The sequence below is a fragment of the Tenebrio molitor genome, chromosome 2 (assembly GCF_963966145.1).
Source record: "Tenebrio molitor chromosome 2, icTenMoli1.1, whole genome shotgun sequence".
In the NCBI taxonomy this organism is placed as follows: Eukaryota; Metazoa; Arthropoda; class Insecta; order Coleoptera; family Tenebrionidae; genus Tenebrio; species Tenebrio molitor.
The window spans coordinates 32475575-32499905 of NC_091047.1; the positions used below are offsets into that span (position 1 = coordinate 32475575).

The window sequence follows — 24331 nt, forward strand, 5'->3', positions numbered from 1 at the left end:
CAATTCCTATTAGGGAATTTTATTTGTTCTGTAGTTACTACCAACATGTTACCAGATGCCATAGCCGCCCGCCACCCCTTATCCACATTCATCGTGAATAGATTATGGGAGGCTATGATTTATGTGGTCTGGGAAACTAATCAAACAATTTCTAATTTAGAAAACTTTTATCGATTGCGCTTTGTCCCTCCTTAAAAATATATAAAAAGCAACATAAAAACGGCAAGCCTTAAAAATGCATAAAGTACTTGTTATCCTAGTGATTTTTTTGAATTTAAATCATGTAAACTGCCAATATGACTCGCCAGAGGCACATGGCACATACCTAATCATCTTCGGAGGTGTGGTCGTCGCTGCTCTTATGCAACATTTGGCACGAGTAAGTAATTGTCAAATTTTAAACTTAAATTTTACTGACCGTAAGCAGCACACTTTCCAAATAACCATTCCCTACTCCGTGTTCGTGATAATTGTGGGAATATTGTTAGCAGTTGGTTCCTACTACTCCGAATGGATGATGTCCGTCAGGGAAATGGCAGATAGTAATCACAAAGGCCTGCCTAAATTTTACCTTCCCATAATGATTTTTAGCATTTCATTCTGCACGGATTTCCACACCTTCGTCAAGTCTCTGCCACAAGTTATGATCATTGCGCTACCAGGTAACTTGCTTGATTATAAATATAACAATAAAACATTCTTTGTAGTATCTCTACTAAGCGCATGTTTCTGTGGGTTTACCATGAAGTTGATAATAGGACCGAACTGGTCCAACATAGACGGACTGACGTTTGGTATCTTGTTTTCTGCTATTTATCCACTGGATGTGCTGCGCGTCCTTAAGGAACTTAGCACTCACACTAAACACGTTGCCATGCTTCTAACCGGTGAGATGATCCTTTCCACTGCCTTCACATTATTCGCGTACAATCTGCTATTGTACAATATTGGCGGATGGGTCGTTCACTGGTACCAATTTGTAATGGCCTTTGTGAGACTGATCTTTCTTGGTGAGATTTTGAAATCTATTCTGACATTCAATTTTTGTTTCAACGCACGATTCACCCTTTTAGGAATACCTATCAGCTACCTTACCGGTCTGTTAGGTGCCAGTATAATGCGCATGGCCTACAACGAACCCGTCAGTCTTTTGATCCTCTCCATAGCCATGTGCTACATCAGCTACGATTTTTGTAAGAAAGTGGCGAACGCAGAAGTAATTGGAGTCATGTTCACCGGCTTAATGATGGGAATTGAGCGTGCGGCACTGTCGAAAGATATGGCTAAATTCATTACCGACATGTGGAAAGTGCTAGCCACCATCCTTAATGGCCTCCTTTTTTTGATCACCGGCATCATGATACCTACAGTTCTTGAAAATCATTTTACATTCAGTGACTACGCCTACGTGTTCATCACCTATCTGCTTGCCAACATGGGTCGCTTACTTAGCTTCTTCATCTTCTCGCCGATCCTGAGTAGAATCGGATACGGTCTGTCGCTGCAGAATATGATTATCTGCGTGTGGGGAGGTCTCAAAAATCCGATCATATTGAGTCTAACTTTGACTTTAGACAAACTGTATGAGAGCGACCTGGTGAAGGCGAGAACCTTCTTCATGCACCACGTGCTCGTCTACATGCTCTTTCTCCTGATCAACGGGTCGCTAATTCCGATACTGTTGAAAGCGTTAGGGCTGTCTGAGCTGTCGATTGGGAGGCAGGTCAACATGAATAACTGCATGAAGTACATCTATCAAGCGAGAGAGAGGACTATTGCCATTTTGAAAATGGACAGGTAAGAAGTATTTGTAACTTTCTTTTTTCTTTCTTCTTTTTGCTGGTGGAAACAAACAACATGGTAATGGAGTATAGGAAAAATTTCACAAGTGCAATTTTTTCTGCTCTATCTCAAATGAAAAAATAATATGTTCTGATTTGGTACTAAATATTATTGACTCATGTTTAGCTTGTTTTAAGAGTTAATAACGATAATAAATTTTGACCAAGGTTAACAATGAGATCTGTCACCTTTTGAATAAAATTGTATTACTCACGACCTGCTAGATAGTCAGAGTGTCTATTGCGGCCTGGGCGTAGACCGAAAAATCCTATTGTTCTCATGATTCTGACATTTGGGGTTGTTTTCGGGGGTTACTGTTAGCAACTAACTGTCATGCTATCAAATGTGTGACAACGTCATGTGCATCGTGACAATTAATTTAGACACTCCACACACATGTATCTGCATGATGCATGCAGTCATGCGTAGTTGTCCAGTGATAAATGATACTTTACTTTAATTGTAATTACAGTTTGGATATTCTAAATTGACAGAAGCAAGATGGTGCGCACTGGTTCGGTTATGTGGAAGGGACAAAGTTTCGGCGCCGCGTTTTTTGAAAATATCTTGGTCAGTGGCGAGTGCAAATTCATAGAATAATAATAATTTGTCCAAAGTTATATAATTACATTCAAAACTGTACAAAACTTAAAGTATACTTTCCACTCATTTCCACCAAGAATGGCACGGCAAGCAAATATAATTGTTTTGTTATGGACCCATCTTTACCTGAAATGACCCGCTTAGGAAATAGTGTACCTACTGCAAATCCAAGATTGAGATTATAATTTTAATATTATTCCAGAAATAGGTTTACAACTAACGGAACTTGTTGCAGCATTTACCGCAATATCAGTTCTAATAATATGATAAAAAAGCCAGTTCATAAACACTAACACTACTAACAGCAAAATATTAAAAACCAGAAACACCAAACAGAACTAGCATCAACTAGATTAATACAATTTTTGTTATTAAATATTAAAGTTACTTTTAAACTGTGAGACTCTTGACATTGCACTTTGACAACTTCACTGAATTCATTACATTTGTTTCTGAGGTTATGATTATTTAGTGACATTCCCACCTAAAGTGGCGCCGTGGAGATCACAGGCACCAAAACTTCGCCCAGGGAGATGTATAGTGAAATATGTCAATCATCAAGACGGCGGTGTTATTACTAACTGAAATATTAGGCATTCACGATTTTTTTGGGACCGAGTTGGCTATGACCATCTAGTGATACTATCGCGCGGCCAAAATCAAGACGGTCTCAACTTACAGGCCAGGACACTGGCTGTGTTGCCACATTTCCTGGTAGGCCATTCCATGACCTACGATGTTCCTAAAATTTTGAAACTAATACGACATTTAAAATAAATTTTAACAAGTCCTTGGTCAAATTCGTCAAATTGAATTAAAAATGTCATTTAAGTGTTGCATACCAAATTGCAACTCAAATTATGCGTCTTCTTCTTCAAATTACGTAGGTATTATTACGATCATAAAATTTTGGACATCAAACTTCTGTCACATTAAAAAAATTACTCTAAATCATGCTTTATTGAAACTGTCACATGAAAGATGAAATTGTTGTCAATTTGACACCGGTTTAAAATATAATTTTTTTAATATGCGAGTACATTTGGGTATTCGTTTTATATTTTTTATTAATTAAAATCTCGTTCTACTCCATTTGTCTGATTTTTACAACTTTTTGAATATTTTCTCGGTAAATCTGACATTCACATTTTCAAAATTGACACAATCAAAATTGAGGTTATTAATACAAAATTTTTTGATCGCAATAGTACAGTCGTTGACCAAAATAAAATAGGACAAAGTGTTACAATTACACCTGAAATGGTCAGGGCCTCTAAATTAAACTTACTACGGCGTGCACAACTGTGTCTCGAAATGAATGGTAGACATTTTGAGCATCTCCTTTAATTCTTCTTTCTTTGAGTTTTGTTTGTGTTTCGCTTTGTTATTATTTGCGTTCGTTCTATTAAACTCAGTTCTTTTTAGAACCACCATTTGTTGTTTGCTTTACGACTTCCGCCCAATAATAAATTTGTATTAATAGTTGCGGGCTATACGATGACAACTTTTATTAAATTTATTGACATTATTCTTAACCTAAATTTTTTGACAGTGCAATAATGTGCTAAATTTGACAATAAAATACAGTCGAGCAGATATTTTGAGTAGAATGATAATATTTTTGGAAACCAAGCAACGCCCTCATTCATTCTGTTCTTCCCTAGTTTTTCCGCGCTTGACTAACGGGATTGGTGGATTTGATAATATGCTTCTAACTCGATTAAAAAAGCAGATAAGAAAAAAGAATCAGTCTTTCCAGTAATGTTATTGCTGTCGGCACAAGTCAGTTTCCTCTGGGGCGTGAGTTGTGCCACATCCTGTATTATTTTGAAATTAACTGTATGTACAAAGTGTCTATAAAAGAACATATATCAAGAGTCCTGTGGAATTGTGCGGCTCTATATTTTTTTTTGATCGCACTATGTCGAATCGTTGAAGCTGGCAAATTAGATGTCAAATGACAAATCTCAAATTATTAATTAAATTTTAGCGTCAGTTTGTGAGTTCGACGTCTTAGTTGTTTTGCTTGTGATTTTCTTCAACTACAGTCTTTATCAAGAGTAAAACGTTTTTCCGCATAACTGTGAACTGTGAATACCAACAACAAGTTACGAAGTAGCGAAGGTAAGACATTTATTTTCGTACGTTTACAGTAAGTAATAAGCAATCTTTTCAGTAAACCGCAATGGTTTTATCCACGGCCTCCTAGATTCATAAGAGTCTCTTAGATTCATAAGAGTCTCTTATGAATCACTCTTATGAATCTAGGAGGCCGTGGGTAATAGGATTCAATTTTGATATGTTATGCCATACGTACACTTCTATTAAAAAAAAAGCGTACAAGTAGTGAGCACAATTTTGGCTAGATTGCCATATTATTTAATTGTTGTTACTTAGGAACCTGTAACCAAACCCGTGATGATAGCTGGATTTGATCGATATATTCTTCAGAGATTTTAATGTGTATAAATGTTTTGCCTTATTTATTACCAATTACTACAAACACAATTCAAACTTTTATTCACAAATTTATGGAAAAAGGCAACTCTCAACAATCTAACAACAATTTAAAAATTTATAAAAAACTGTGTTCACACATTTGACATACATACAAAATGTCAGTAATACGTTGTCTTGGAAACGATTAATTAATTTTATCCCCATTTACAGTAGCCCTCAATACGTGTACGCTTTTTTTTTTAATAGAAGTGTACACTTGCTTTCGAAACTTTTGCGTACACCTATTTTTCGCTGTATTAAATCAAGGTAGTATTTAATCAACTATGACATTTAAACTTTTGAAAAGTCAAAATGCCTCGACTGACAGAGCAAGACAAAGTTTTGATGCTTTCCAAATTAGAAGAAGAGTGGTCCATAAGAAGGGGTGCTACTCATAATGGGCTAAATAAAAGCACTGTGGGAACAAGAAGAGACCGTGAGTAGAAGACCGAACATAATTTTTTTAATTGCTGTCAATGTCATCCTTAACCTAATCTCAAAGTTACCCGTTCACACTGCTTAAATTTTGCAAAATCGTTGTTACTTGATTTTGAATGTGTACGCGAAAGTTTTGAAACCAAGTGTAGGTACATGTTACGGAACTATAGGTAAATCGGCCTTTCCCTTTGCTACTTCGTAACTTGTTTTTGGTATTCACAGTTCACACTTTTGCGGAAAAACGTTTTACTCTTCATAAAGACTGTTGAAGAAAATCACACGCAAAACAACTAAGAGGCCGAACTCACAAACTGATGCTAAGATTTAATTAATAATTTGACATTTGTCATTTGACATCTAATTTGCCAGCTTCAACGATTCGACATAGTTCGGTCAAAAGAAAATATAGAGCCGCACAATTCCACAGGACTCTTGATATATGTTCTTTTATAGACACTTTGTACATTGTCATCTTTGGTTGTCACCTCGGTTACACTTCCCAGCTATTGCTATTTTGACAAATTCTTTAATTGTTTTTCCATTATTGTGTACTTCCGGAAGATGTTAAAAGACAAAACAAAAAAGAATTGGGAACCATTTTCAAAACCCTACAACTTTTGTATTTAAGAGTTTGTTCTAAAATAATTAGGAGAGCCAATATCCGAGGATTTTTACTTTTACACGTAAAATGCCAATAGTGAAAATTTTTTAATAAACAATTGTCAGTGTCAAAATTAAGTAAAAAAACCACACTGTACCACCCTAAAATGTGCGCATATACACCAAATCATAGTTAAGATTACGCTCACTTCACTTCCCGTACCTTTCTTCCTTGAATTTCATTTTCAAAATAAATTTAATGAGAAATTAGGAGAAATCTTTTTCGAATTTGAAATAAACTCTCGCTCGTCAGGGCGCAGGCCCAGTTAGGTACTATCGCGGCCAAAATACGGGGTGATCAAGAAGGACTGTTTAAGTTGGTAACACTGGATCGTATTTTAAATCGTATAACAGGAGTAACTTCCGGTTGTTGGTGGCTTGTTGTTGTTAATGCTGTACCTATATCAGATATTTGTCAAATAAACCAACAAAACATATCCAGTTGCAGTGTTATAAATAACCGAATTAAAAAAATTTCCTAATTGTACTACCAACTTAAACAGTCCTTCTTAATCACCCGGTACTTTGGTCGTCAATGTGACATAAATGGTATTCAATTGTAAAGCAAGCTTTAGGATGTTTAACCTTATTTTTTACTGTTGTCAAAATTATTTTAATCTATCAGTGTCATACGGGTGGGGTAAATCCCAGCTGCGGAGGCAGGGTTCAAAAGCAAAAGATTAACATGGTCGCGGTTTAGACAACCTTCAGAAGCAAGTAAGACGATTCTATATTTATCAAAAACTGAAGATGCCATATTTCTGACAAGAATAATTTGAAATTGTCATGTATATTGACATTAATACTTTATTTACATTTGAAGTGTCAAAAAGTGACGACCAAAGTATTTTGGCCGCGATAGTACTATGGCGGACAAAAAATTTTGAACGATCAAATTTTGGCATATCAAAAAATGTCATTGTAAGCTGCCCTTTACTGTTATTATGACGTTTATAAATTAAATCGAAAAATTGACCGTTTGACGTAAACGTCTATCAAGTTTATAATAATAATTTAGTGATACAATGCCAGCCGTATCTGAATTTACTAAAGCCAAAATAGTAACCCTTCACCGGAGGGGTATGTCGTGTGGGCAAATTTCGACAATTTAGAGTTATCGAAGGGCACTATTCATGCGATTATGCGGAAGTGGGAACACAATGGGACGGTGGTTCAGCGTCCAGGTTCTGGAAGAAGGCGGGTGTCTTCCGTGGAACAGAACGAGGCAGTCATCAACATCCTGCAGAATAGGCCTTTCTCTAACGCTGAAGAAGCAGTGGCAATAACTCATTTCCCGGGGTCCGGTCGGTGAGAACTGCTCGACGACGAATAAAGGCAAGTGGGATAAAGAGTCACGTGGCAGCAAGAAAAATGACCTTAACACCTCTCCACAAGGAAGTCAGAGTTGGTTTTGCTCTACGACACTTGCCACAGGATGATGCTTTCTGGAGTCGAATAGTTTTCTCAGACGAAAAAACGTTTCAATCGTGCCCCAATGGCCAAATAAGAGTATATCGACCCAGAAATACGAGGTACGAAGAACGTTATGTTGATGCTACCGATCGTAGTGGCCGTTTTTCGGTAAATATGTGGGCCTGGATTTCAGTGGAGAGTCCGGGGTAATCTTACATGCGGAGGAGAGGTTAACCAACGCCGTTTATATTAGGATTCTTGAAAACGTGAAGAAGGCAGCACCTTCTGTGGACCACATTTTCCCAATAATAATTTTATTTTTCAACATGACAATTGGTCAATCCACACAGCACATAGGGTAGCAGCATGGGTTCAAGATCGTAATATAAACGTCCTTGAGTGGCCAAGTCGCAGTCCGAATCTAAATCCAATAGAGAATATGTGGGCATTATTAGTAAAAAAATTAAAAAGCTCAGCGGAGAATATTTCGAAACAGGGAAGAACTTTTGACTGCGATTACCGCAGCATGGATAGCATTACCCCCGAACTATCACCGAAATCTGTGCCTGTCCGTGAGGAATAGATTGCTCTTGGTTGTACAACAAAATGGAGCAATGATCAAATATTGACTTCTTCAGTTTTATTTTGTTATTTTTTTTTTATTTTAAACTTTTAATTTTAAGTTTAATAAAATATTATAATTTGTTAGTATTGTCGATTGATATTTGCGTACCAAAATGCAACCTGTTGGGTCGTTCTGTCTTGATGTAAATAGGACTAAATTTGGTTTCATCTATGACGAAGACATTCCTGATTTTGTGTTGATGCTAAACCTCTAAGAACTAGATAGGTACCCATTTACACCATTCGATAGCCTAGGGGCTGTAGCGACTTTCGCAATTTCGGCGGCAAAGAATGTACAGTAACGATTACGATTCATCCATGTTTTTGTGTTAATCTATGATTGACTAATCTGTCACGGGTGACATGACAAGAAAGACAAGAATAAAATGAGGTTAGTTGATCATAAAGCCAGTTTTACATTTATATGTCAAAGGAATAGGTAACAATTCGTTCAAAATTTTGGCATATCAAAAAATGTCAATGTAAGCTGCCCTTTACTGTTATTATGACGTTTATAAATTAAATCGAAAAATTGACGGTTTGAAGTAAACGTCTCTCAAGTTTATAATACATAATAATTTAGTGATACAATGCCAGCCGTATCTGAATTTACTAAAGCCAAAATAGTAACCCTTCACCAGAGCGGTATGTCGTATGGGCAAATTTCGACGAATTTAGGGTTATCGAAGGGCACTATCCATGCCATTATGCGGAAGTGCGAACACACTGGGACGGTGGTTCGGCGTCCAGGTTCTGGAAGAAGGCGGGTGTCTTCCGTGGAACAGAACGAGGTACCCCCGAACTATCACCGAAATCTGTGCCTGTCCATGAGGAATAGATTGCTCTTGGTTGTACAACAAAATGGAGCAATGATCAAATATTGACTTCTTCAGTTTTAGTTGTAAAGTTTTTTTTATTTTAAACTCTTAATTTTAAGTTTAATAAATAAATGTTATAATTTGTTAGTATTGTGGATTGATCTGTACTTTGAATTTTTTGATATTTGCGTACCAAAATACAACCTGTTGGGTCGTTCTGTCTTGACGTAAATAGAACTAAATTTGGTTTCATCAATGATGAAGACATTCCTGATTTTGTGTTGATGCTAAACCTCTAAGAACTAGATAGGTACGTATCTACATTCTACACCACTCGATACCCTAGGGGCTGCAGCGACTTTCGCAATTTCGACGGCAAAGACGAAACGATTAAGATTCATCCACGTTCACCATTCGTGAGCCGACATAGGCACACCAACATTTTTGTGTTAATCTATGATTGACTAATCTGTCACTGGTGACATGACAAGAAAGGCAAAAATAAAAAATGAGGTTAGTTGACCATAAAGCCAGTTTTACATTTATATGTCAAAGGAATAACAAGTCGTTCAAAATTTTTTGTCCGCCATAGTACTATGCCGGCCAAAAAATTTTGGCCGTCATTGTCTGTCAATAAAAAAAAAAAAAAATCGTAATCCCTACTTTATTGTCATCATGATTACCGTCTTGACTATGAACGTTATTTTTTGGGTAGTAAATTTCGAAACTCAAAATTATTCTGTCATTTCTACTACACAGAACGTTTACCTCAGGTTATCTATGTACGATTGCTCTAATTTTGTTTATTCATGTCGGATTTTTCGAATATTTGAGCTTCAAACAGTTTAAATTGTCTTGTCAAAATGACAAGAATCTAAAGTGGGGTTACGATTCCTAAAGGTTTATTTACACTTTACTTGAATGTCAAGAAACTGACGGCCAAAATTTTTTGGCCGCTATAGTACTATGGCGGATAATAAATTTAGGCCAGCAAATTTCTGACATTTCAAAAAAGTCAATGCAAGCGACCATTTATTGTCATTATCACTGAAGTGTTAGTTTGTCAAACTAAAGGTTTTCAAGCTGTTTGGCGTTTCCTTCGCCCTTTTCGTAACTTACAGATCATGACGCATTACCGTAGCTGATTTGTAGTATCTACGCACTTCTCTCTGGTACACGCTTCTTTCCCCAGTTTTAATTTTGATTATCGCTCTCACGATGACAAGAATGAGAAAACTCGAAAATGGGGTTAGTTGAATATAATGCCAGCTTCACATTTTGATGTGGAGCCAATGACAGGCCGGCCTAAATTTATTGTCCGCCATAGTACAGTCGCGAGCAATAAATTTTGGTAGTCAAGGTCATTCTTTGACACAATCGAAAATGGTCCATTGTAAAACCTGTCGAAAATATCATAACCTATCATCATGTTGTATGACATCAATTGTCATAGTCCAAGACGAAACTTGAGAGCGCGACCGATCCCGTCATACCAGCCAAAAATCGTCGGTAGGTTTTGCGCATCAGAGCCTCTGTAACCGATCTGTTGTCAGATCCGACACTGGTGACTCAGCTCAGTTCCGTGGAGTCGCTACGCTCCAAGGGTTTTGTAGAATCACCCATTGGCTTTGCTTAACCAGAAGGCATCCGAATTTGCGGTGGATTGACAGTTGTAACATTTCAGATGACACCATCGTTAACTTAAAGTTGTTTACAATGAAAAGTCAAATCTAATAGTGTCAAAATTACAGTAACCCAAACATTTTTTATAGCTGATGATATTATTTTTGAAACCTAGTAACAGGCTTTATTTAGTAGAAATAACATCACACCTCGAGATGCCCTTCGGGGATTGATAGAATTGTAACTCAGTTATGTAAGCAGTAGTAAATTATATTCTTCTATTTTTTGACAACTTATTGTCGTCGGCAAGTGCCATTTTTCTCTGAGGCGCCAGTTCTGAAAGACCCTTTATAATAGTAGTCTTCTCAACGTTGGTTAATAATGTCCTATCTGCAGGTTCCTGTCTGACGCTAATTGGCCCCTAGTGATCAGCAAAACTGGTCTGAAACACCCATACAAGAATACGGTACAGATGAAGTTTGAAGATGACGAAGAAGACGACCACTTCCTCGGCTACAGATTTGCAGTATGTCCTGACTGCAAGAAGAGCTTCCCTACCGAACCGACCTCCAAAGAACTCAAAGAAATGAACAGGTTTTCAAGGATTTTTCATTTTATTTTCATTTTATCTCGTAACGCTGAATTGTATACAGGGAAGCCAAAATGAGGGTCTTAAAACTAAAGAAAATCGCTTATTCTAAACAATACGAAGACGGATTGATCTCGAAAGAAGGCATACGAATCCTGCACCAAGCGGTCGAAATCGCGATGGATACAGATCAAGCAATCATTGAACTAGATGGTCTATGTAAAATGTTCAGGAAAGAAGGCTACATCCACAGATTCGTAAAAAATCGAATAATACGCCTACTGAAGTCTGAAGAAGACATAATCAGTAATCCGAGACAGTATTACAGATATGTGTGCTACAGGATCATCACAAGTACTCGTTGCAAAGTTACCATGTACTTGATAATATTCCTGAACATCTGTTTTGTGATTTACCGAATAACACAGATTTCCGAAAACGAAACCGATATATTTGCCGTAAGCTTTACCATAGACCTTTTCTTTTTTCTCGCCTATTTAGTGGAGTTTTGGATGAAAATCTTTGCTTATTCATGGATCCATATCTGTCAGCATGGCTTCGCCACCTATTTCCGGTAAACCCGACTCACACAACTATTTCCTCTAAAAATAAACTTCAAGGTCCGGCTGGAACATCATTGATTTCATCGTCTTGTGCTCCGCCTTCGTCGACGTTATCATAGACATGGTGTCCATCATAAGGGAGCTTATCAATCAGGATGTCTATGAGTACGTCACTCTATGCCTGCGACTTCTCCGCATCTTGGGCTTGTTGAAAATGATTACGATCTTCCGTAAAACCTACGGCAAGATCATCAAATACTTCGACTTCAAGATCAACAAGCACAGGGCATTGGCTTACGAGTTGGGAAAGAATTATGTCGCAGGAGAAGAGGAGATTTTAGAGAATTTGCCACATATCGTCGACAACGAAAATATCAGAGAAAGTATAAAAGACCAGATAGATACGGATCGACTCATCATCAGCAAACTGCTCGGGATAGCTCAAAAGGAAAGACCGTGGATTGCCGTCAGTGTCAAGACGAAATTGGCGGCTAGTGCGGTGTTGGAGAGTATGAAGTACGACATAAAAGATTTAAAGATCTCAGGTTGGGTATAACATCCGGTACCATTACGCACTATTGTAGTTTTCTAATAGGGTGGGTGGATGAGGTCGAGTACACAAAATTGAAGATATCTTTAGCGGACAGGTACAAGTATGTCCACAGGATGAAACCGATTCAACCCCCTGCTCCTAGAACTATTTTTGAAAATGTGCCGTGGATGGGAAGTGACCAAGAGTTGATCAATTTCTTGTACAATCACGTCAACACAAAGAAATTTGACCCGGGGGATGTCGTTCTGGCAGAAAAAACTCTTACTGAAGGAATCTACATTCTCATTGCGGGTACGTTGAGACCATTTATCTATTTAGTGGTGTCACCAAAATTAGTTCCAAAATTCTGACTCCAGGTGTCTTCGTTCTTTCATACACCGCTTATCCACCCGATTTGAAAAAACTAACTACAACTGGAGCTCTTCCTGTGGTTGACTATATCTCATCTAGTAAATACAACGACACAACTTACGAGTACATTGTTCCGGGTAACAGTATCGGAGAGCTTGGTACCCTGACGAAAAGACCTTACAATTGCGTAATCACAGCAGAAACTTATAGCCAAGTATACGTTTTAAGTCGAGAAGTGATTGAAGCAGCTATGAGCAACGATTCTGATCCGATCAACGGGTAAGTACTAGAGTGAATTGGTACTTACTTGATCACAGAGTAAGTTTCAGACTGGAATGCAGACTTTGGAAGTCCGTGAGCTACTCAATAGCTTTGCCAATAATAATGGACATACCGTCCTACCGTACGTTCACTAACAACAGAATCAAGTATGTAATAGAACGCTCGTTTGTACCGGACATTTCGAATTACAAAGTGTTCGTTGTGAATGAGATGATGGAGGATGTAATACTGATCGAAGGAATGGTCGAGGATTCCAGTACTAAAAAGCTCTATACCGCACCATGCTACATACCAAGGTAGTACCGCTTCTACAGCGTGCGTTCATAAAATTTAATCAGTGATAGAACTCATCAAAACAAATTATTTTTACCATATTCCGTGTCATCGAGTCGTTTATGGATGGGACGGTGAAAGAACAACGGCTTCATACGAAAAAGGTTAACCAAAAAAAAATAAATACGGCAAAAATCCAGGTGGATAGGTCTTGCAAAAACTTACTGACACAATTTAGTCACGTCCTTCACTTGCATGTGGCCGTGTTTACAATTTATCAGAAAGTGAATTTCCCGTAATTCTCGTTAAAAATGTGCAGTACCTAGGTACACTAATTCACTAATCCGGTGGTGCTCACCTACGGGGAAGCTTTATCAAATGCCGGAGCAGCCAGGCGTTTACACATGGACAGATTTCCCGATCGCCAAATTTCCTGTGCATGTGAATACTATTCAGCATTTAGGGGATTATGGTACTGATAACGGAAGGCATCATTTCGAACATTTAATTTAAAGGTTTGTGTCCTAGATGAAGTGTGGTGCGTAATTTCTATGTCACTCTCACTACGAATAAAGAATTTGTTTTTGCTTGATTATCTAAGTTTTTATCTTGTTTCGCTTTTAATGTACGCGCGGACCATTGGCGGGTACCAGAGTTTATGATCAAACTAATTAAAATTTTATCTGGGTTTACAAAGATTTTTCGAAAAAATGGTAAATAGAAAAGTAATTTGTTTTGATGTTTTATCACTGTTTAAATTTTTTGAACGCATTTTAATAACAGTCTGTATATTGGAAAGTATTGAGTGATTCAAAATAATTGTGGTAAATATGGCAACTATGTACGAAAATTAATCGGCAACTGTGTGGATGGGGTAGAGTAGGTATGACATTTCATAAGCGTGCATTTGATTTTTGTTATATCATTGCACATTGATTTGACAATCTTCAAAATTGGGCGACTATGAACAGTCAAAAAAATGTCAACTCTATCCTACCCACACATAAATTTTCGTACATAGTTGCATACTTATCCACAATTATTTTGAATTACCCAATATGTACAATTACCGTAGACAATTACGGACACGGAATCTTGGCCACAACTGACATTTAACTGACAAATATGTGTGAATTGGTCTTTATTGAATATAACCCAACTTTTGACTCGATAATGCCATTTCCCTGTTTTTTTGATGTCACAAGGAAAGCTTCAAAGTGATTTTTAATAATTATCATTTAGTAATGACACTAATGACTGGTTTACAAATTTTTTTTTAGAAATGTCTAAAAAATGGCCAAGAATCCGTGTCCGGAATAGTATGTAGAGTTAATTCAGTGACGTAGCTAGACTTTTTCCTTAGGTGGGGCACTCTAAGGGCACCAAATATTTAACAGGGGCCCGCAAGAACTAATTACTGTTGCGGCCAAACAAAAGCGACCACTAAATTGACATTTTATGTCATCTTTATAAGTTTTGGTAATTCAGGCTATTAAAATGAAAGTTTCTCGGGTAACAAAACAAGAAACCCATACTTGTGGCACAAGATAACACTGACGGATGATGTCAATTTGAAAAAGAGTTTTTTATTACAATAGAAAAAATTGCTGCTCATTTTTTTTTGGCCGCAACAATACAATATGAGCATTTTTGGAGTTCCTATATAGTAAATTGTGAATCATACTAGGTATATCTGTGTCTGGTCAAGTATGTATGTACTGTCGCGAGCAAAAAATTCTGGTCGTCAATGTCATTTCAAAATTTGGTTAGAGTGTCACAAATTAAAAAAATTCCCTGCCTGATTATGACCAAGTGTCAAAAAAATGAGAAAAAAATGATAACTAGTGTCAAACAACAACAACAATGATGATAGGTTATGATATTTACGACCGTTTTACAATGGAGCATTTTCCATTGCGTCAAAGCATGATTTTGACGACCAGTTTTTTTTTGCTCGCGACAGTATATACAGTGTGCACCCGGATAGGTGAAACGACTCTTGTAAAAGATAAAAAATGTTCGGTTTAAGTTTTAATTTTTTGAGGTTTAGCCCTGCTTTTTTAACATAACATATTTTTAACATAATTTTAGTCGAGTGCGCATCATACACTTCAATACGATACAAATATTAATTATATATGTAGTACCTATTTACTTACCATAAAAGTAGTCAATGAAGGATTATTCGACGATTTTCATGACAAGCGTCAAATTCATCCACTATTTTTGTTGTTTCTAAGCGTTTGACAGCCGCACGTTCAATATTAATAATTGCTAGGTGACCCAGTCTTTCATCCGTCATTCGGTTTCTTAAGTAAGTCTTTATACGTTTTAATGAGGAAAATGTTCGTTCACAAGCTGCGCTAGACACTGGTATTGTAACAACGATCACAGCAAGTTTTAAAGTTTCCGGAAACACTAAATCGTACTTAGTTAAAATATCTATGAAGTCCATAATATTAGCCACTTTCGTTTTAACTGTTTCTTCATATTTTTTAATAGTTGTAGGAAGTATCTTCAGTTCGCATTGTAAAATATCCATGTTACATCCATAATGTTCAGCCATTGGTTTCAAATGTTCAAAATTAAGAAAATTCGCATTTTGTGGATGCAAAACATCCATAGCACAAATTACTGATGAATTTTTTTTGAAACGTCTGTCCAATTCACTTAAAATTACGTCCACGACTGGATAAAATATTTCCACTTTAAAATGATCCTTATTTGTTTCAGTTGAAGATTCTAGACTTTTAATTTCTTCGGTAATAAAATAGGAAGCAAATTTTTTTGGTATTTTCTTTTCTCTTGTAATAGGTCGTATGTTTATATTATTGTCACTACATATTTTTTTAGCCTCAGAAAATAGTTCAAGGAATACCATTGAATTTGAATCGGTTCTCATATCGCTGAATGAGCTAACGATTGATTCAATCAGTATATTTGCCTCTGTTAAATTAAAAGTGACTTTTTGGAGAAAGTCGCTAACTTTTTTGAATATTGTTAAAATTTTTGAATACAAACACAAGTTAAAAACGAAATTAAAATCCATTTGATGTAAAAGTCCAATTGCTTCAGAGGCACGATCATCCCGATTCAAAATAATTTTATTAAGTAACACTAAAAGTTCTCCCAATACTGATTTTAATGATATGCAAGCAAAAACTTGGGCTGTCCACCTAACATGACAAATCCGTTTGAGTTCAATCACCTTTTTGTTCGGATTAAGGTCTTTTTGAATTTGCACAAATTTAGAATGCACTGCCGAACCCGAAATAAAGACGTACAAATTTTCTACCAAGCCAAAAAATGAGTTGCCACTCGGCAAATTTTTGCAAATGTCCACCACCACCAAATTTAATCTATGGTTATAGCAGTGTACGTATAATGCATTTTCCACTTCATCTCGTAGTAGTTTTTGGACTCCATTCACTCTTCCACTCATAACATTGGCACCATCATACGTTTGTGCCACACATTTGTTGATATCTATTGAACACCTTGCTAGCAACTCTTTGATATATTCAAGAAGAGACTGTGCATTTAATTCCCGGGCTGGTCGAAAACCAATGAATCTTTCATGAATTGCCCCTTCTAAATAATATCTAATTACGACAGATAACTGTTCAGTTTTGCTTATGTCTTTTGTTTCATCACAAATTACAGCAAAACATGAAACTTTTCTAATATCGTCCCCAATTTGATCTAAAAGCATTTTAGATATAACAAATAGTAATTGATTTTGTATTAGCGGGCTTGTGTATCTCGCATTTTTAGCAGCTTCGTCGGCCAGAAATTTTTTCTTCACAATTTCGTTATATTTTCCGAATAACGTCAAAAGTTCCAAAAAATTTCCTCTGTTGCTACTTTCTATTCCCTCCTTGTCTCCTCTTTGTGGTATGCATTGTAACGCTGTATAAATTAATATATCCACAATAATACCAAGGTAAGCTCTATTTTCTTTTACCAAATTTAAATGTGCCTCATTTACTTGAGCAGCAACAGACTGGACATTAGTATCTCGAATTTTTATTTCTTTAAATGAGGCCCATTTAATCATAGAATTTTTATGTTCATGGCTTACATTATGTAATTTTAGACCGGCGTTTTGGTCCATTGCTTTTTTCCAATTTTTGAAACCAACATTTATAAAAATTGTTTTATCAACCTCAACGTGAGTAGAAAAATGTCTGCATGCAAAACAAAAAACGGCATCGGCAGTTATACTGTATTCTACCCACGGAAATAAATTATACCAATTTTTATTAAATTGTCGCAATTTATTGGCAAACCTGGTTTTTGGATAAAATTGGCGGCCTGGCTGTTTGGGGCCATCCAGTACAAATTGCGATAAGTCTCCGGGTCCAGGTTTTGCAGGTGCTATTATTACACTTCTTTGCTGAGAAGAACTTCCTGATTGTGATCTTTCTGACATCCATTCCACAAATTGAGGTATTTCAGAATCTGATTCATCGTGTAATTCAATATCATCTTCCGTAGTAGAATCATCTGTATCGTCATAATCCTCGTCACTCACAGTACCACTTTCAACTACCCCGGCACTTGTATTTACTGTCACACCACTACTTGTACTTGGCACTTCACTAGTGTCTTCTTTGAATTTTTTAGACGGAACAAAATAGTCCGCGATGCTACGTTTTTTTTCCGACATTTTCAGTTACCAACGATCCCGTAACGCCGAATTGCAAAGACTGACTAAATGCTGAATGTGGACTGAATTTGAGATAAAGAAAAATAAAAGAAATCCGAAGTACCTAATGTAAAAATACCATCTTATTTGGTTTCAAGTACCCACACTCGGCACTGAATTAATATCGCTTTCCTGAGAACTGCGACTCTCAGCACAACTTACGCTATTTGAACTCCAATCTATGTAATTTGAACTGTCACAAATGCAATGTTTGGGTATGGGTATTTAACATTATTGTAAACACTGCATGTCTAAGCTATTTCCTGTGAGATAATTTTTTGTTTCGATTTCTCAAGAAACAATATACGAGTATGTATCTACCTACATAATTAAGAGAAATTATCTGACAATAATGTATTGGATTGGACCTAAAATTTGCAGGGGCACCCGGGGGGGCACAATTATTTTTGGGGGGGCCTGTGCCACCCCAGGCCCCCCCTTAGTTACGTGCCTGAGTTAATTTCAAAATTAGAATACTATTGCGGGCAAAAAAAGTAGGACATTGTCATTGTCTTGACTTTTAATGTGAAATAACCCTTACCTGATTGCCTGATTCTAACCCTACTTTAAATTGATTGACGTTGTCATTAATGTTTGTAGGTTGTAGGGAATGATTGTAAGTAAGCACGTAGTGAATATTTATTTAATGCAAAGTTTCAATCAAAATCTACCTTTATCAAAAGAAGAGGGCATTTGGAAAAGGAAAATAGGAGTATAAAATAAATTTTTCATGCCGCCGGCCGTTATCGACGGTTTTGCATGATTCAAAATCCGCCGGGACCGTTAAATTCCCGGCCTAGTACTTATAAAAGTGACCTTGACTAGAGAATAGGCAGGCAGCATTGAATGTAGCCAACGGACTCCGTTTCGGCTCAGAGACGCGAGGGTCGCGGGTTCGATTCCGCTTGTGAAACAAATTTTTTACTTTTTAAAAATGATTTAAATTTGTCGGCATGAAAAATTTTGTGGATTACACGTCCAGAAAATGTTTTGCGAGTACTCGTGTTGCTTCGCCTCGGCTAAACCGCCTCGGCTACGCAATATCACTCACACTCGCAAAATATCATTTTCTGGACTTGTGATCCAAATAACTATTTAAACTGTCAGCTGGAATAGTGTCAAAAAAATGACAATAAAGCTTGAACTACATCGAATTTTTCAAAACTGACAGAAATTTGATGGCCCACTTTTTTTTGCCCGCAATAGTATACCTAATTTTCTACAGTGTAAAAAGCACTTATATTTTTTGTCAACGATCAGTGTCAATTTTGACAAACAAAATGCCTAATCTAACCGAAAACGCGAAAGTGCTCATTCTTTCCAAATTAGAAGAAAGGTGGTTGATCCGGAGGGTAGCCCAGTATTGTAACATCGCGAAGAGCACTGTGTAGAGGAAAAAACAGACAATATTGTGGTGCTCTAAAATATCAGCGACATTTAAATTTTAAAAAGGCATCTTTACATGTGGAAAAACTGTAATAAATCGACTTCTCGATTTATTTTTGAGGTGTACTCGATAATTTTGACATTAACTGTACCTACAAATAAAATTTTTCTTTATACCATACTGTTATTAGGATTTATCAGTAGGTACTATCGCGGCCAAAATACTTTGGTCGTCAATGTGACATAAATGACATTGAATTGTAAAGCAAACTTTAGGATGTTTAACCTTATTTTTTACTACTGTCAAAATTATTTTAATCTATCAGTGTCATACGGGTGGGGTAAATCCCAGCTGCGGAGGCAGGGTTCAAAAGCAAAAGATCAACATGGTCGCGGTTTAGACAACCTTCAGAAGCAAGCAAGACGATTCTATATTTATCAAAAACTGAAGGTGCCATATTTTTGACAAGAATAATTTGAAATTGTCATGTATATTGCCATTAATACTTGATTTACATTTGAAGTGTCGAAAAGTGACGACCAAAGTATTTTGGCCGCGATAGTACTCAATGCTTGATTGATATGACACCTATAACAGTCTAGGCCGTTATTCAAAATTATCAGACTGAGGCCGTTATTTTTGCTGCCGTTGCTTCGGTTACGGCACAAATGACAACTAAATTTAATTTTTGAAGTAAAGAGAAATGTCAGTCTTGCAAATAAATCATCGTTAAATGTTAAGTACAGCGTGATCAACAAGGACTGAAGCTGTTGGCAGCAAATGACAGCAAAATATTCCCAAAGTATGAAAATTTTTTGGGCGTCAGTGTTGGCACCCGCTGCAAGTTGTGAATGTCAAAAAATTTAGGTTATTTTTGTTAATCCGGAAGAACTATAGTCAATAACGCAAAATTTTTTAATTTGCGGCATTTTGTTGTGCTTTCGTATCCCACCTCCACCCGGCGGCACGGCAATTTTGCCGGAGTACATACACTATTACGGATAATACTATCAAGTAATAGTGCAGTGCTTATCAACATAATTACCGGCGTCTCGCCTCCACATTTTGACTTTTTTGTGTTTTATGTTCTGTGTCAATGTTAAGGAATTTCCTCACGATGTGACATGAGTATAATAATATACCTTTTTGAATTTCAACCACCAATGTGTTCTCTAAGTCCAAAATTTTTAAATTTTTAAAAAAAGATTGCGGTACTATTCCTGTTGCTGAAATTATAAATGGTAAAATCGAAATTTTTTCTAAACACCAAAGATTTCTCATAGCAACGGATAGTTCTAAATATTTATTAATTTTTGTATTATATGTCTGTGTTATATTGTGCGAATTTGGAACAGCAACATTTTGTCATTGTTGCCAACAGCTTCAGTCCTTGTTGATCACTCTGTATTATTGGTATAAAGAAAACTATAAAACAACATACGGCCGATATGGATATAACAGACTCGGTTGATTATAAAATCTCGGCTCTGCCTCGATTTTACAATATCTCAAACTCGTCTGTTATACAGGGTGATGAAAAAAAAGTGCCCGTGCTAACCTGCACGTTATAAAGTATTTTTAACTAAACACGAATTCGAAATCCAAAATTAAATTTGTCCACTCTTCGCCAAGATATAAGATTTCCTTTTTAGACAATAGAAATCTATATGATTAACCGTTTACTAATAATTTTATTGTTGAAGTCTAGATTTTGGTCGAGTTGATAATGTTCTTAAGTAAAAAATGCAAAAAGTCTATCGGAACCAACGTTATTAAAGATGTTAAAGTACCATTTCTTGGGTCCAAAGAAAATTCGTCAATGTTACAACATTGCAAAGCTCCTAAGACACAGAAACATGTAATTTTTGAAAACGATAGCAACAATAATTCAATTTTTAATATTAATGGTTTTGTCAAATTTAACCTGTCAATTTTCCAAAAAGTCTGAAAAAATGGCATACAATTTTAACGAATATGTAGACATGTTACTCTGCTTGGGTGCATCAAATGATAACGCATCTGAAGCAGCAAGAGACTATGCCAGACTGTACCCTCAACGACGTCATCCAGACGCTAAGGTAATAAGAAGATTGATGCAGCGATTAAGAGAAAACGGCCAAATAATGCCTCCTTATGTAAATCGTGGAAGGCCTCGTGAAGTTCGAACACCAGCTTTGGAGGAAGCTATTTTGGCGCGAGAGTTTCACGTAGACTATCGCACGGTACAAGGTATCCTGGCTGACGAACATTATCATCCTTATCACTATGTTAAAGTGCAAGCTCTTCGTCCAGGTGATTATCCCCTCAGAGTAGAATTTTGTGAATGGCTACTTGGACGTCACAGAATCGATCCTATATGCCGTTCACGATTATTTTAAACACGCAGGAGGCCGCGATATTTTTTTGTTAGATTGGCGTCAGGTCCTGTCATATGACGTTTCGTTTTTAAATATTCTCATTGTTGTCAATTCCGTCATTAATTTAGTTAATAAGAATTTACCCAGAACTGCCCTACAAATATGTATGTTTCATTTCAATTACAATTTTACGATTATTGTTCCTAATGCGTTCAATTATTTAAAAAATGTAACAACTTGGGAGCAGTGTTCGGTTGAATTATAACCTAAAATAGATTTATTAAGACAAATCACAATACTGCCAACTAAAATGTCAGATTTTCATTGATAGTCCGAATTTGAAATAATCGTGAATGGTTTATAGGTTTATTCAAAACATTTTATGGACAGATGAATCATATTTTTCTCAAGACGGCATTTTTAATCAACATAGTTAATAATCATATCTGGGCAACTGAAAATCCTTTCGCTGTGCATCCTCGTGCACATCAGCACCGCTTCGGAATTAATTTGTGGGCTGGGGTCATTGATAATAACCTCGTAGGACCTTTTACGCTACCTGCCAGAGTGAATGCAGAAAATTTTCTACAATTTTTACAAAATGACTTTCAAGTTTTGCTTGAAGATTTGCCCCTTGCAATTTTGAGGCAAATGTGGCTACAAATGGATGGTGCCCCTCCACATTTTGATAGGATAGTACGGGATTGGTGTGACGAGACTTATCCAAATAGATGGATTGGTAGAGGTGGCGCGATTGCTTGGCCCCCCCGGTCACCTGACCTTAATCCTTGTGATTTCTTCCTCTGGGGTCACCTCCAAAATTTTGTATATGCTACGCCGATTGCTAACTTAGAGGAATTAACAGAAAGAATCAACGCAGCAGTTAATACCATAAATGTTCCTATGCTTCAAAGGATTCAAGAGAACATTGTTCGAAGAGCAGCATTGTGCATTGAAGTTGGTGGGAGAAATTTCGAACAGCTATTATAAGATTTAATTACATTTAACTTTTTGTTCAATTTATTGTAAATTAAAATTTTGTTTCATATCCACATGACAGCTTTATTTTTATGCAGGTGACAGAATCTGTCATCAGCATTGGTTTCTTAGATACGGCGAAGTACGTGAATATAATATTTTTTAGAAAAAAAAGTGCAATATTGCCAATTTGTACTGTTAGGAAAGCTGTTTAATTTTTAAAAGAATGTTTTTAGACCATTTTTGTGTTGATTTTCACAATACTTCGACAGAAAAGGACATTTAAGTTTCAGTCGTGGGCACTTTTTTTTCATCACCCTGTATAACCCATATCGGCCTAATACCGTTATATACTATTTCAGGACCGTTCAGAGGCTGCTTCTCCCCAAGAGTAGTCAATCGAATGTGTTTTGTGACATAGAAACAAAACTGTTAATAGTCCCGGCGAAAGATTGTGACGAGTATGAAATGATGGTAGATGCGGAGAAAATATGCGAATTGGTACGACTTTTATTATCAATGATTATACACTTTTTTGTAATGATTTTTAGGTAAGCGATAAGTCAAATAAGTGCTTGCAACATCTAATCCAGTCGAGGGAGTCAAGAAGTCGAGGACATAGACGACCGGGAAACAAGTTTGGTGAAAAAGTTGGCAAAGAGAAAAAAATCAGTTTCAGCACTGTAACTTGATAGGTATTTTGACAACGCATGAACTAATTGTTGTTGAATTTAGATACGGCCCAAAATATCATCGCGGAGACCAAGTGCTTTTAAAGATGCATCCAACACTCGGTAGCATATCACTTTGAAATACCTACAAGATATCAGGATAGTATTTACTGGCAAATATAGTTATGTTAATAAAAACTTATTATATATTTTTGTTGTCATTATACAGGATTATTAGAAATGATTGTAGTCGAAGCAGGCCATGCCCATGTTACGAAATTTTTGCCGCTTTCATGTAAACTGTCAATTTTTGTCGCTGTCACTGTCATTTTTTAGGTGAAATGCGGTGATGAGAATTGTATTTATTTTTTTTAAATTAACGATTGGATCCAAAAATATTGAGTTGTTTTGCAACCAATTCTAAAAATATTGAGTTGTATTGCACCCAATTTAACTATTGCGTGTGAACAGTGTGTACTCACTTATTCATTATTCATCATTTTGATGTTTTTTATATGGAGCGGCAACCACAAATTCTGCATTCAGTTTTTACGCCTACGTGGACTACAATCATTAAATGATTGTAGTCGACGTAGAGAGTTTTTGTGTAGGTTGTACAGAGTTATTATAAATTTTATAATAACTATATTATATATGTTGTACAGAGTTATTATAAATTTTATAATAACTCTGTACAACCTGCACAAAAACTCTCATTTAAAACTTATACAGACTGTCGTAAAAGAATGTGGGATCTCAATGGGCTCTGGAATTTGAATTTGCCACCCCCTTTAAAAGACCCCTGCGCACAAGCAACTTTTGTTATAGGCAACTAAATAGTTTAGTCGACTGTAATTTCACAAGAGGTTTTTTTTGTCCGGATAAAATTGATTTTTTTTACAATAATTTGGTTGCTTGCTAAATTGACGACACAAACCAGCCGATAAAAAAACGAGTCCGAAGGACGAGTTTTTTTATCTGGTGGTTTGTGGAGTCAATTTACCAAAAAGAAACCAATAGTCCAGTCAATATAAACATAAAAAAGGGTCCGACCTTGCAAAAGGTCATGTGGTTCTGATTTTTTAATATGTTATTTGGA

General features: G+C 36.4%; 1 protein-coding gene across 3 annotated transcripts; it reads left to right on the forward strand.

Annotated features, from left to right (window-relative positions):
* The first annotated feature begins 235 nt into the window (after positions 1–235).
* LOC138123644 (sperm-specific sodium:proton exchanger-like) lies at positions 236–23441 on the forward strand. 3 transcript variants are annotated; one of them, XM_069038414.1, is made up of 13 exons: positions 236–379; positions 428–662; positions 708–1010; positions 1074–1797; positions 10917–11114; positions 11174–11683; positions 11730–12217; positions 12268–12516; positions 12582–12855; positions 12894–13154; positions 22924–23062; positions 23113–23244; positions 23297–23441. In XM_069038414.1, exons 1-13 carry the CDS (start codon positions 236–238, stop codon positions 23357–23359), a joined length of 3720 nt encoding a protein of 1239 aa, XP_068894515.1. In that variant the 3' UTR covers positions 23360–23441. The 3 variants fall into 3 exon arrangements, with proteins under 3 accessions (XP_068894515.1, XP_068894517.1, XP_068894518.1); XM_069038416.1 differs by having other exon boundaries at positions 12900–13154; XM_069038417.1 differs by having other exon boundaries at positions 12906–13154.
* The last annotated feature ends 890 nt before the right edge of the window (positions 23442–24331 follow it).